This window comes from Barbatula barbatula, assembly GCF_947034865.1.
Source record: "Barbatula barbatula genome assembly, chromosome: 6".
NCBI classification, from domain to species: Eukaryota; Metazoa; Chordata; class Actinopteri; order Cypriniformes; family Nemacheilidae; genus Barbatula; species Barbatula barbatula.
In genome coordinates this window covers 18857472-18872691 of record NC_136765.1, presented here as the reverse complement: position 1 = coordinate 18872691, position 15220 = coordinate 18857472, and the positions used below count along the sequence as shown (strand labels likewise).

At 38.6% G+C, this 15220-nt stretch overlaps 1 protein-coding gene across 3 annotated transcripts in view; it reads left to right on the top strand.

Moving 5' to 3' along the window:
• Positions 1 to 15220, top strand: part of ltbp1 (latent transforming growth factor beta binding protein 1) — a 59638-nt gene that overhangs the window by 4317 nt on the left and 40101 nt on the right. For all 3 annotated transcript variants that reach the window (XM_079459131.1, XM_079459130.1, XM_079459129.1), the window contains exons 3-4: positions 4437 to 4776; positions 14701 to 14855. In XM_079459131.1, the coding sequence (XP_079315257.1) occupies positions 4437 to 4776; positions 14701 to 14855 (495 nt within the window). The remainder of the gene's footprint in view (positions 1 to 4436; positions 4777 to 14700; positions 14856 to 15220) is intronic.

The following is a 15220-nucleotide window of genomic DNA, read 5'->3' as shown; positions in this document are numbered from 1 at the left end:
GTCATATAAACTATTATATTAATCAAATATTAGAATCTCCTGGTTGGGCTAATCGTTTTATTGGTAATATAGTTTAGTTTGGGGCAAGGATGAGAAACCTCCAGGTTGTGTTCAGTACCTCTACCTATCTCTGTATTTCTTCCTCTCCATTTGTGCTTTAGATTCTCACCCATCTTTATACTGTCTCAGAATATAGAGTGGATCATAAATTTATCCGCTTAATGTTTAATGGGCTTTGACTTTATCAGGTTTTAATGTTCACCTCATTCTGAAAGTTCTAACAAAAATAAATTTCTGGAATAGATAAAATGGCTTTTGTTTTTCTGGCTGGTTTCTCTAAGCTTTATAACAAAAGTGTTTTACCTAGTTTTATCTTGACTGTCAGTCATTCAGATAAATTCTTTGTCTTAATATTGCATGGTGCAGAGCGATGCTGGGATATTGATCCTCCTTTCTCATTTAAAATACTTCATATTGGGATAGGCGGAGGGGTAGTCTTTTTCTATAAATAAATATGACAAGACCTGAAGATCAGTATAGCAGCAGCACCTCTGAAAGCCTCCTGATATCAGTGTTTTGGCTTTTTCAAATGTGTTGTTGATTTTTAGTGCCTCACCATTTTCTAGGCTTCTGAAAAACAGAACTGAGTGTGTCTGTTAAAAACCAGCAAACATTTAAATGGAATTCACAAGTGCTCATATGAATGGAGGTCACAAAGTGAGCTCGGTTCAGTCTGGAGAATGACTGCTGCTTTGTTAATCTCTGTTCCCTCAGGATTTAGTGTGTTTTACGTGCTTGCATTCACCATGTGATGTGCATTCAAATGTCTCTCAGACTTTCCTGTTATTGGATTGAGATCATCAGGAAACATTCAGAGCATTTTTGTTTTTCTTTGGTTTGGGGGAGTCGGTAATTTAATTTGTTAGGACAATGGAAGATTGTTTTGCTGACAAAGACCTGGAGAATTGTGAATGCAAAAATAAGGAGAACATTCTGGATATGGTCAGACTTTCTGAAAGTCCGTATTTTGTGACCTTCTGTTCATGAATATTAGCTTTCAACCTCTCTGCAATAAAAAACCTCCATGTTTACACTGCAATGTATATGCTAGTGCACTAAAGCGCTTTAGGATAAACAAGGCCTATACATAAAATGTATAGATTTTCTTCTACATAGGAATTGAAATGTTAAAGTCATATTTAGATCTTTGTCAATGTCCTTCCCCCATTACCACATACAACCAACCAGCAAGTTTGGTCGTGGTATAGCTGTGAAATAACATAACTCCATATACAAATTATCTGTATCAATAGCAAACACAGCACAACAGGAAAAAAGAATATATCCAATGTATGCTGATGTGTCCAAGGCTATATTTATGATGTTGCCTCATCTAAAGTATTTGATGTTTTTCCTGAGCTCAGGTGTGTGTGCACATTACTGCTGATCTCCATTAATGAAAGATTGCTCGGTCTGTTTCTTGCTTCAATCCACATCCCTCGCCAGATAAAAACAACACGAAAATATTTCACCTGTGCTCCACGACGCATCGAAGAGACAGATATGTTTTTCCTGGCGGTCTGTACTGTAAATGTGTCCTAGATTTGCAAAAACAGGTGACCAGGTTGAAGATATGATAGGTCTGAACTTAACAGAGGTTAAGTAAGAACATAGCAGCTGTGGATGTGAAATTCTAATACAGGCTTCAAACAATGAGAGTTTAACTTTAATTGGTGGAATTAAAGTTAATAAAAAGGTTTATTATTCCTCTATGGAATATTGTCTTGAAGAGGAGATTTATGCTTTAGTTATCTGAGGAGAATCCAGCTAGCATGCTAAGTCACATCATTCTTTCTAAGCAAATCCAAGTTGTGCCATTAGTGTTGACTGGCTATAAGAAGTTAGAGCTATGGGACAAATCTGCAGCGCACAGATTCCTCCGAATGAGCTTTTTGATGTGTTACATGTATAAACCTGAGAGGGGAAATGGTCGACTTGAATTGGCTCTGTGTCCGCTGTGAAATACTAGCGGACTGAAATGGGCTTATCGACCTTTAGTCTGGCACACTAAGCTTTGCGTAAGCTCCAATGCTGCTGAACACGCCGAGCGTATGACGCAAAACACATTTAACACACATTTCAATATTGACTCGTGGGATAAAACTAATAAGAAGCTGGACACGTTGGAATTACCCAGCATTGCTCCCCACAGCCTGAACATCTGAGTCAGCAGGATCACCCTCTTCATTTCCTTTTTATTGTTTCTTTATTTATCTGTCTTTCCTACCCTCGCCATGTCTTTCGAGGCTTTGACGAGACATTAAACGGCACATTTAACCTTCACATCGCACTATGGCCTACATTATTGGGTTCAACAAACATTTATAGTGACAACCTAAAATTTTAGAGATTGGTCAGTAAATTAGCAATTTGCAAAACACTCAGCAACATCTCAAGAAGGCATATTACGCATCGCATTCACAACTCTACAGTATTAAGGCCTAGTGTGTGCAGGAAATAGTTGACTTTTTTAGCTTTCTCAACATCAAACTCAAATCTATGTCTTGATCCTAAATTCAATTTCCTATCTGTTGATGCTGCGTCTGTTGTTTGAAAAAAATGGATCACTGGAAAAGTCATTTGGTTTAGTTGTTGTATAATGCATCGCTGGCAGGGCATTTCCATAGCTGACGGAAATCTGTGTTGGCCAAGCCTCCTTGAAAGCAGATATTTCTAAATGAGAGTTGACATTATGTCGGTTCTTACAAAAAGGGAAGAAAGATCAAAATTTCTGCCGGGCAATGCTGTGTACAACAGCTGCCGTCTGTCACTGCTAAGTGTTAGGTGTCATTTAAGGGAATAGTTCAGCCCACAATTCTGTCATCATTTACTTCACACTGTTCTTTTTCATAGAATGAAAACAAATAGTGGCCAGGGGCTGTCAAGAAGACATATGTAGTCCATACACTATTTCCCACATATTCTGAAACCATATGATAGCTCTGTGTAAGGTCTGATATATCAGTTGAAATATATTCAGTTAGTAAATAGATGCTTTTGATCAAATAATAAAGTGAAGGGTTTGCATGATATGAAAAAGAAACATGGCCTTGTACTCTTGTTTCGGAGGGCCTCCAGATTCCCTGAAATGTAATGAGGATCAGGGGAAAAAGAGGAAAACCTAGTGCGGGTGGAAAAGAAAACAGAAATCCCCCACTGTGAGTCACGTCAACTGAAACGAAATCTCCACAAACCAGGGGGAGTGGTTTTTAATGATGTCATATGTGATGTCATCACTCTCGCTCTCATGCCAAAGAATGTGTGTTAAAGAATTTTTCCACAGTTTTGCTCAGCTAGATGTTTGTGTGATTTTTAAGAGAGCTTTATTGTTTATCTTCTCTATCTAAACACCCACTCGTCCTCTGAAGTCTGGACCACCAGGTCTGCGGGAGATGAAGAGCATTGTGAGATGACAGTGTGTTGCAGTTTGTCTTCGTGCAGTTTGTGTTAGCAGAGCAGCTGCCGTTCACTCTGATGTCATAAAGATTGTCAGTGAGATGAGTTTAAAGGAGGCCTGTCCTAAAGTTTGGCTCGGATTCATTTCCTGTTTAGGAATCCTCACAGCACTCGATCGCTGCATGTGAACAACTGTTAATGTGCTGATGAACAGCAGTAAGCTGGTGGGATTGTAAGTGTCTTTGTGGATGTGAGAGAGCTCGTGTATTTTGGCCGTGGTGGATTTTAGGCCGCTCTTTGTAGTTGAAAAATGACAGCCTTGTTCCTTCTCCTCAATTATGTAATTACAGACCACAAGTCAACACCCTGATATCCATTCATTTTCTCTCTCGCTCTCTCTGTATGTTGGTCTCTCTTGCTCTGTTTGTCTTCCATTATTCATCCAGATAACATTTCTACCCTCCAACTTTAAATATGTTGTTATTCTGTGCTGAACAATGGCCAAAAACTGAACAAATTGACTTAATGCAATAATGCAAGTTAAAGGTCCAGTGAATGCACGGTAGCAGCATCTAGCGGTGAGGTTTGGAATTGTACCAAACGGCTAACACCACCCCTATCTTTCAGTACTAAGATGTCATCATGTTTTTGCTTCCTTGCTAAAGCAGATAATGTATTTATGAAACGCGCTCTGTAGAGAAGTTTGTCCGTAGGCTACTTTAGACACAACATGGCGGGAGGGAACTGTGCTGTATGTAGATAGAAATAGCTAATTCTTAGGTAATAAAAACAGAACGGTCAATTACATAAGGTCTTTATACATAAGATACAGTGTGTATATTATATTGCATTTCTGTCAATAGATCCTCCAAAAAATACAAATTTGACCTTTAAATGCAAGTTGAGCTCTGGTATTATGTGAACTTGTATATTTTAATAACATTTTTAATGACACTATATGACCTTCCCTTTATTTACAGCTAATTGCTCGCCCCCGTGTAAAAATGGAGGAATGTGCTTGCGACCCCACATGTGTGTGTGTAAGCCGGGATCTAAAGGAAAGTCCTGCGATCAGACCACTCTCTCCCCAGCCTCTCATCCAACCGGACCACTGAACGGACACACAAAAGGTGGACTTCCAAACGGCGGCCATACAAATGGATACGGCAACGGTCATAATGTCATTCCCCAGCGGCCCATTCCTCAGCAGATCTTCCCACAGGGCCAAGGTCAAGTGCCATTACCATTGCCTGGCACCAGCGTGGGACATATGACCTTGCCCATAAAGTCACCTAATGGACCCATCTCTTACCAACCACAGTGAGTTTGACTGTTGCATTCAGTCATTTCTAACATCCTGCTGTTGTAATACTGTGTTAGGGTTCATACGTTCCTATGGTTGTCTGACTTTGTTGAGGCTGTATGTCATCATCAGTAATGCACAGGGCAAAGAACTTCTAGTTTTGTACTTCAAATGTCTTTGAACATGCACATACCAATGTGGTTGCTAAATGATTTCATTTTGCACAGTATGTTTGCTAGTAAGTGCATAAGTATATTTTGGACCTAGATTCCTTATTTTCTTTCACCTTCATGGTCGTTGTTTTATTTTCAATATTAATGCCAGACATCAGCCCCACAGATGTTGAAGATCTCTGCCCATTTCATGCCCCCCATTGCGCTCTCAGTCTGGGTCTGTTTAGAGAAAAACCTTACTGTTTCTAACTCTGGCTTACTGACATTTTCCCCACCAAATCAGACAGAGCTCTTGATATGAGCTTTATTTGCCCTTTTTGAGAATCTTTTCACTGACTGACTAAAACCCCTCTTCAGAGCCGTGTGTTTCTTTCAGTGCGCTTCAGGGGCTGGCTTTAGGATTGTTTTGACTGCCACAGCTTTTGCTGGGTGGAAAATTCACAATCGTATTGGACATGCAGTGTGGCTTTCGTGCTATCAGAGTGCCTTGGATTGACTGTAGATGCTGAGTCAAAATCTCACTTTTCATCAAATTTGGGGCAGTCAGTGTGTAGTAAGGGGTGGCGAGCATAAGCCACAGAATCACCCCCGTGATGGTTCCAGGAAAAGCCGGAATACTGTGGCGGGGCAGGATATTGATGATTTCTACTTGAAATATTAGTGAAAGCATTTTATGTGCTGGGGCAGACATGCATTTTGTGTCAGAGGTTGGTTGGTAATTGTTACCAGACCTGTTCTTAAGGGCTTCTGTGGGTTTCTAGAGGGTTTATTGTGTCCAGGGAGGAGGTACAGTAGGTTTCCCTCCAGAAACCCTCTATTCATCTCCACTGCAGACAAACATCTTACTTAACATTTGAAAGTAATATTAAAGGAACAGTTCACCCAAAAATAAAAATTCTGTCATCATTTACTCACATTGAGTTGTTTCAAATCTTTATAAAAATATTTGGAAGAATGCTTGTAACAAAAAAGTTGTTGGCCATCATTGACTAACATGGTAGGAGAAATGACAATGGTAGTTAAAAAATGCCCCAGAACTGTTTGCTTTCTTCAAAATATTTTTTTTTGTTTTCAAAACAAACATTTATTAAGCAGTTTTCCTACTGTGGTAGTCAATGGTGGCCAAGAACTGTTTGGTTACAAGCATTCTTCCAAATATCTTTCTCTGAGTTCATCAGAACAAAGACATTTATACAGATTTGGAATAACTTGAGGGAATTAATACAGAATTTTCATTTTTGGGTGAACCGTTCCTTTAATAGTATTTGATTATACTAAATAACATGGCGCATTGTCAGTAAACTCCAAATGCATGTTTACCACAAAAAAATAATAATAATAATAATCTTAACATATATTGAACCAGTTAGATTTTGGGGAAAATAGAAATGAAAAAGTGCAGATGTGAAATTAGAAATAGTTTTCAAAGAATTATGTCATATCAGAAAAAGTATACAAGAAAAGTATAATAAAAAACGAAAAAATCTATTGCCAATGGGGTAAGAAAACAGATAAATGACAGTGATTCATGATGTCATGTCATTGCTGTGATCCTTGCTGATCCTTGTGATCCAGACATGCTATTTTGGTATAATGCAAGTATAAAACTTTCACAACAAATCTTAAAATTTGGTTATAATAATTTAGCGTAACCATCTTGGTTTGCTTAAACCACTTTTTTACAGCTTGCTGGTAGCTATTGTAAGAGATGGAAGCAGTTATCTATGATCACATTTATACACAATATAAATTCAAATTCTTTCAGTTTCTTTCCAAAACAGAATGTCTGAGTAAAGGGTTTATTGAAGCTCAGATGATTGATTTGTTGACTTTGACCGGCAAAGTGTGGTTTTAGTGTAGTGAAGATATTGTTCCGTTGTGTGTCATTGAAACAGTTCAGTAAAATGAACATCTCAAAAATTGAAAACCCACATGCGCAGAAGTAGAAACGCTTTTGCATATTATGAACCAAGCATTTAGGAATAAACAAACCACCCGTAGCTGTATTATTCACTCTTCGGATACATGGTACACGGATCAGTACAAAATACTTGATCAGAATCAGTACATTTATAATTTTAGTAAAACCTGATAAAGTTAAAAAGAATCAGTAAGGTATCATGTGTGACTTAACAGGCGTGATGAAGCTTCAGTTTTTACTGTTTTCTGCTATAGCAGATTTGATTTTATAGACTTAAAAAATGAACATGATACAGAATTAAATTTGCAGAGTCCCCTGACCAAAAACACACTCTTATATTGGTGTTATAGTGACAAGGAGCTTTAGATTTATAGTTGAAGTGAATTTGGGTTGTGTGACCTGATCCAGGCACAGGTCCAACCCGACTGTTCTTAGAAAGACGAGACTGGCTCCTGGGCACTTTAGGAGAGATATTACACACCATTTTCTGTTAATGTTTTCTGAGTCTGGAGCAATGCAGAGTGCTGGTTAAGTTTGGCTAAACTGTGTGGTACACTGTATTTTACTGCGATCCTATTATTTGACTAAAGTGATTTAGGGTATTAAATGTTGGAGGTTACGCTGGAGCTGTGGTTTATTTGTGCTCTGAGGATTTTTCTGTGTTGATTTAGAATTTTAAAATATCCCTTGTTGGCAGTTTCGAAATTCATACTTGACCTTTGTTTAAGCTGAGCATTGAGACGTTGGTCTTTATAAAAATTAGTTTTGGATGAAAAGTCTGAGTTGACAGCAATGATCATTTACAGCAGTGGTTTTTTAGGCTGAAATACTTTCAAATACTTATTCTATGTTGCATACATTTTTAAAACAATGATTGTGCTAAATTGTCAAAACAAAACTACGCTTTTCTCTAGTTAAACTCACAGCTTACCGATTCTCCCTGTACACTCTTAAAAAAAAGTGCTTCAAAAGGTTATTCGAGGATGCAGAAGAATTCCACAAAGAACCTTTAACATCTGAAGAACCTTTCTGTTTTACAAAAGGTTATTTGTGGCGAAAAAAGGTTTCTCGGATTATAAAAAGGTAAGAAAGAGCTGGTTCCCCAAAGAACCTTTGACTGAATGGTTCTTTCTTTTTGGAACCAAAAATGTTTCTTCTATGGCATCGCTGTGAAGATTTTTTTAAGCACCTTTATTTTTAAGAATGTACATGTCAACCTCATGTAAAACACATACTGGCTTCATCATGGCATGACGTAACCACTAGCCTTCAGCTCCAGAAACCCACCCGTAACAGATCAGTGCCATTAACACACACCTGGCTATGTAACTCCTGTCAATCACTGACTTCTGGAGTTCATTGTTGCTGCTTCTCTCATCGCTGGCAGGACTTTGAAGTGTCAGACGTATCGAGGTTACACCCGTGTTATGAGGTGCCACCCTCATCTGTAGATTAGTGTGGGTTGTCCAGCTGACGGAGAATGGAAAGGACAGGAGGGGTCCTGGAAAGCTGTTATCCCATCAAGAGCCTTATGACTTTAAATTATTGTGTGCGCTACAGAGGGATTTTGATGAGGTTAAAAGATGGCCAGAAGATCTGCTTCTCAGTCCAATTGTTTTGGCCTGACAGTCAGAACACTGTAAGAAATTAGCATTATGGTGGCAGTGGTTTGGTGTTCGTACAATGGAAGTCCTTTCTTTCTAAAGAAAGTCATACAGGTCTGGAATGACACAAGAGGGAGTTAATGATGGAGGAATTTTTCAATTTGTGTGAACTATCCCTTTTATGTGAGCATGGAGAGTAAAGATGAACAGGGCATCTGAAAAAAGTAATTTGGCTCCTAAATGTTTTATTTTAAAAGCTGCTGGCTTGAGTAATTTCATTAGTCTGGAAGATTATTTTATGTTTATTGTGTTTTCAAATATATTGACATTTAACAAAGTTAGTGTTCATGCTTTTTACTAAATGTACAGTATAAGTGTTGTTCTTCACTTTTATTATTAACTGTAATTTTAGAAGCACAAATGAATTTACATTGAGATTTAAAAGCCTTCTAATTCATTCATCTCATTTCTACCATCTATTAATACTTCTCATTTTGTACTTACTGCAAGTTGGCACGGATTTCTGCTAAACTTTTATGATATTCATGTTTTGAGAATGGCCAAGATAAATGCAAAAGATAGTCACAAATGTATTCATGCTACGTGACCTAGGCGTTTAATTTGGAATCTTATATCTTCAAATTGGACATTTGAACCCCACTTTGTCTTATAAAGAGCAGAGATGCTTGGTACAGAAGAGAGTGAAATCATCTTGATATGGGTGACTGGGTTCATTAGAAGAAAAAGATGTGTAACGTCTAGCCGCTGAACGTGAGGGAGGAATCACAGCGGAGCCTGCCAGATTCTGGGAGTAACAGGAGGATAAGAGAGGAAAAAGAAGAATAGGCAAAGTGGTCGGAAGGAGATAGAAAACCGACGAATGCTCGGACTGTTGATATCAAAGAAGGATGAGCAGAGAGAAAAAGGGAAACGACGTATAATACATGGACATGTAAAGAAAATTTCTGTGTTGTTTATGTGAAAATAAACACCATTTCCATGACCGCTATAGCTGCTTAGACTCAATCAAATGAATGGAGAAGGAGAAAGAAAAAAATCTTTCAGGGTTTTTCTATTTAATTTCGGCACGTCTGCCAGCGTACGAGGTCGTGCCAGCTATTTTGTTGAGACTGGAATTGGAACTTGTGTTTATCTCTTTCTCTCTGTCTTGCCCTCCCTGACATCTCTCTCTCACACACATCTCCTCTGGATTTTGTGTAGACTTTATCAGCACTACTGTTCCTGGATGATTCTTAAACACCATTATTAGTTAAATTGAACAAAAAAACTGAATGCTTAATTTATACCTAATTTAATTGATATATAATATAAAAAAGAATATATGTTGTATACATTTTATTTCCTTTATTTCCAAAATGAATTGGCTATAAATATGGATGCTTACAGCCGTTGAGTCGACTTTAGTCATGTCGACAAGTTTATCTAGTTATAGTCGCCAGCTGATAAAAGTGGCTTAGTTTCACCTCTGTTAAAACAGCACTACTGAAGCCATTCACATTTAGAAAGACATTAAGAATTAAGTTAAGACGCATTGTCATTGAGAAAAGCAACATTTTAATCTTTAATCTTAAAGTGAATTAAAAAAAGAAAAAATATTCTGTTATCATTTATTCATCCTCTTGTCGTTTCAAACCTGAATTACTTTCTTCCGTCTGCAGAACACAAAAGAAGATATTTTGAAGAATGTTGTAAACTGCCCACATTCACTTAAATTGGTTTTGTGCCCATACAATCGATGTGAATGGGGGCCAGTGTTGTTCTTTTACCAACTTTCTTCACTGTTCCATGTGTTCTTTTTGTCATTTATAAGTAGCCACTAAGTTAATATCATTTAGGCAAACCAGAGAAAAATATTTAATTTGCACAATACTAGTTATTATATTGCATTGCTGCAAAAGATACATCGGAGGAAGTGAATAGAGATGTGTGTCATATCCACCACACTCCAAAACCCATAATTACCAGGATTTGTACTGAATCTCAGCCCGGAATCGTAAAAACTCAATATAAACAGCTCATTGTATTTCTGCTCCCTGCACAAAGAATAATCTCAGGGCAAATAAACATTACTGAGTCTAAAAAGCACTGGTTCAATTCTGTTCTCAGACAGGTGATTTCTTCATTAGAATCGGCACATTTACTGTAAACATGTGAATGTTTCTACATAACCTACAAGCAAATGTGGGCCATTGTGGTTTTTATTTGCAAACCACACAGTTCAGAAACTGGCCACAATCCTTGAGGAACGGCCTGTAACTGTCTGCATGCAGACCACATCTCACATTAAAAGAGATATTGTCATGATTCTCGAGTGGTGAGAAACGGAGAGAGGACCCAGGTGCAGACAGCGGGTAAGGGGTTAACATATATTTAATAAATCATAAAACAAAGACCCACGTGGGGGTAACATAACAAAACATGGGAACATAATGACAAGACAGAACTGGACTAAAACTAACTACACATAAACAAGACTTGAATAAACTACAAATAACTAAACTGACACAACAGGAACTCACCACACAAACCACAATGAACCAGCACAAGACAGAAGACACAAGGGCATTAAATAAGGGAGCAAATCAAGAGGGGAAACAGGTGTAGGCATTAATCAATAACGAGGTAACAAGAGGATGGGAACAATGACGAGACCGGAGAGAGTATGGAAGGCCATAAGAACAATAATTGTCTCTCTCCACATTTAACATGAGGTTCTGTCATGATCCTGCCACTAAACCAAGAGAAACATGACATGATGCAGCAGAATCATGACATAAGCCTCTCCTAAAGGAGCAGCAACCTGATGCTCCTCAAGGCACAAACAAGACAAGACAGACTGTGACAATGGCAACATAATACAACATGACAATACAATAAATCAAAACGGGCAAGCACAAGAGTCCAAGGGAAGGGGCACACAAGAGTCCAAAGGGAAGTCCAAACAAGGGCTGACACGAACAGGACAGCAGGCAGACACGAAACAGGGTAGCCGGCAGACACGGAACAGGCATGCACCGGGCTGGAATGGCCGCATGCACCGGGCGGAAATGCCCGGCTCCGCCGGGCGGAAATGCCCGGCTCTGCCGGGCGGGAATGCCCGGCTCCGCCAGACGGGAATGCCCGGCTGCACCGACCTGGAATGCCCGGCTGCACCGACCTGGAATGCCCGGCTGGGGATCGGTTGCAGGCAACCTCTAACCCTGGAGGGGAATCCGGCAGCCTCAACTGCTGCCACAACGATCCCTCTGTCTGCTGGGTCCGATTATGGCTGGTTCATTCTGTCATGATTCTCGAGTGGTGAGAAACGGAGAGAGGACCCAGGTGCAGACAGCGGGTAAGGGGTTAACATATCTGGGTCATAGGACAACATGTATATTCAATGGGGAATTTAAAGTGTATATAAACGTTAGTTTTAAAAGCTTTAATTCAATCCAATTTCTAGTGACTTGACAGGAGAAGTGACAGGAGAACTGACGAGTTTTTTTAAGTTTACCTCCATATGTACATCATACAAGTACTGTAGTTTGACCCCTTTGGTGGCAAAAATCTATTCAATGCCCAGTGATCGGCCGCAGGAAAACATGTATGGCTTGAACAGAGCGCAATTGTCAATTGAACATACTGTTAGCTACAGAACAAAAAAACTGTCTGGAACGCAGATCGCATCTGGGCATAAACACACTCTGTGATGATTTATATTACGCCGCATTTATTCACAGATTTGTCATCGTCTGCCGAACATTCAAAACAAAGTGAACGCTGTATTTCACACACGTATGTCAAATGTTCTGCGTGTATGTCACACCGTTGTGTCATGAGGCTGTAAAAAGGATCAGTCAGCTCTTCAGAATGGGTTCTGGTCAGGAATCGTCTGACTCAGCTGCGGTTTGGGGCGGTTGGACTTTACATCAGAATCCTTTATGTTTTCGCCCTCCTTAACAGAATGTGGTGTGGATTGCGTCTTATGGATTTGATATTTTATCTGTCTTGATTTATCTGAGTGTGGGAGTTTGATGGGATTATGCTAGAGAGAAATTACCTGTAGAATTTGGTTCCCTGGGTCTAAAAGGGATAGTTGACTCAAGATTAATAATGTATATGACTTTTTTCTGTGAAACAAAAAAGGAAATATCGTTTTTGATATATATTTGAAACGTTTCAGTTGTTATGTATTTTTGAGACAACCCAGTGATTTGGTCACTTTCAGTAATAAGCTGCTGGGCAACTTATTCAACAGTTTGTGTGTTTTAATATATTTACAGACTTTGTGCGTGCCTGTGGTTGGTGTGTAGGTATTTAGAAAGGGTATGTGTGGGTGTCTGTGTGGTTTGGCTCAAGTGTATATGTGTGTATGTATTTAGAGAAGGTCTATGTGGTTGGTGCTGCATGTGGTTGGGTTATGTGTGTGTTTCATTGCTGTGCAGGTGCTGGGGTGGTTTCATTTCAGTCTAAAATGCAACCTTGCAGTGAATCAGAGTCTAGATTCATGACTCGCACCAGGTCCAGTGCTGCAGACCTGTCTGTAAGCTCATTCCAGACCCCTGTTAGGTGGGCAAAAGTGTTTTTAATTTTTAATAATTGTATTATTATGAAAAATATATATACACATAGACATTTAATATGCTTGGGACCAGACTGTTTTGTGAAGCTTTTTCTAAGTTTGCTAGACTCTAGAGAGCCCACATCGAACTGCTGGGAGCTATTAAATGCTTTTCCCAGACAAATTCAATTATGCCTTGCTCAGGGCTTGACTTATGTGTGTGTCTTGTGTTGTTAAGTTTGTGTTGACATTCACCTTCCCTAGAACGCCAGAATACAAAGTAGTTGCAAATCCCTTTTGTTTACGTGTGTGAGCCTGTGTATGTGCGTGCCTATTACTTAAGCCCAGAGTTCACTGGTCTTTAAGTGTTTGTTGTCTGATTGTACACATGCAAGGCACAGAAATAGAATTGCTGCCATTAGATGAGAAGAGAGAGGGAGAGAGATTACTGCAGGGTGAGAATATTTCCCCTTTTTATTAAAACACATTTGCCTGCCATTAAGAACAGTACAAACATATAGAAATGGGAATGCTTTGGCCCAAAAGAGAAATTGAAGGCGGAGAGGCAAACTGGAAAAGTGTGAAAGAAAAGAAAATACTAAGAAATCAGTTTATGTTTGTGCTTTCCCTGTCAATATTCTCATTTTGCGTATTTCCATCACCTTACATGGACTTTAAACAGTGTTTAAATTGTTGTGAATGTACAGCATATCATTGAGTCTAAAGCAAAGTTCACACTTTGCCACAGATTCCTCAGATTTTGACAAATTTCAGTCTCAGTTAGCTTTGTGTCAAATTGCTATTAAATCAATTTTGGCTGAAGTCATTCTGTAGTGTGTGACTGCTAAAATGGCCGTCTAATGAAGAATCAATAGGAGAACAGGAGGGAAAGACTATGACATAACTATGTCTTACACCTCTGTATTAAGAAAAAAGGTCTAAAGCCAGCAGTGTTATTCTGAGATTCTGACCCTGCTTTTTGTCTTCCCAGCTTTTAGGATTTCCTGTGTTTCTAAGCAACCGCATCTCTGTTTTCTTCAACCTTACAGACAAAAAAAAGATGGATTGCATTTCACAGCTGTGAACTGTGTTTTGTCTCCTGACTAACAAGATGTTCGAGACATAGCTGATAATATTTAGTACCGACAAACCATGTACAGTTTTTTAGTCAGGTTGGATTTTTGACATTTGACTGCCTACCAGAATTTTATGTCAGAATTGTAATGTATGCATTTATTTAATAATTTTTTTTCGAAAACTGTCGCTTATAAGCTCCCTAGGCAACCTTTACTACTTTAGACAGTAGCCTAGTATCCAGTTAGATCAGAATCAAACAAGACCGATTATTGACGTGCCGTGATTGATTCGTTCATGAGTTGCAGTGCATGCCTGTGTATGTGTTTGTTCAGATATTATTGACACACAGTAGCTGTGTGTGAAAAACACAATAAAAATGGCTTTGATTTATGATCTAAATCTATTTATGTTGTGGTTTCTGTTATTTTTCATATCGCCTTGAGCAAGTGATTAATCAACAGAAAACCACTCAAATTAGAGCATGTACACATCAATAAATAAAATATATGATTTTTTAATAAGGATATAAATCATTATTACTGATACTGTTCATATTTATTAGAGAAACAGTGAAAATAAACTCTTTATATATTTGTGTCTTTCAGTGGCCAAAATCCAGTTTCCATGACGATGCACCAGAGCAAAAGCCAGAAATTCACGATTCAACAGAAAAACTACCACACTCACACACAGATGCATGGAGTCGGACCCACTCTCAACCGGGCTATCCCGCTTTCAGTGGGGCACAATCCACTTCATGGTAAGTGCAGTATATTTTTAGATATTGCATATATGCATTTAGCTTTTTCTGTGACAATAATCCAGTGCAATCAAACTATACAATGAGTATAGTACCTATATTCCTAGAAATTGAATTCATGACTCACATGTTTTTTTTCATGAGATCTCATTGTATGATCTTATCATGTAACGGTTACAGACATTTAGTAAAGGTTGTGTGATCTAGGATTTTTTTCACTTTGTTCTCATTAAGAATAGCAGAATACAAAATGTTATCATTTTGAGTTCAGTGTCCAGAAACTCACAGGCGTTCTGTTATCCACTAAACTTTTGTGAAAAAAAAACTGAGCCGAAGTGAAATGAGCAGTACCGTGCAGAGTCGTA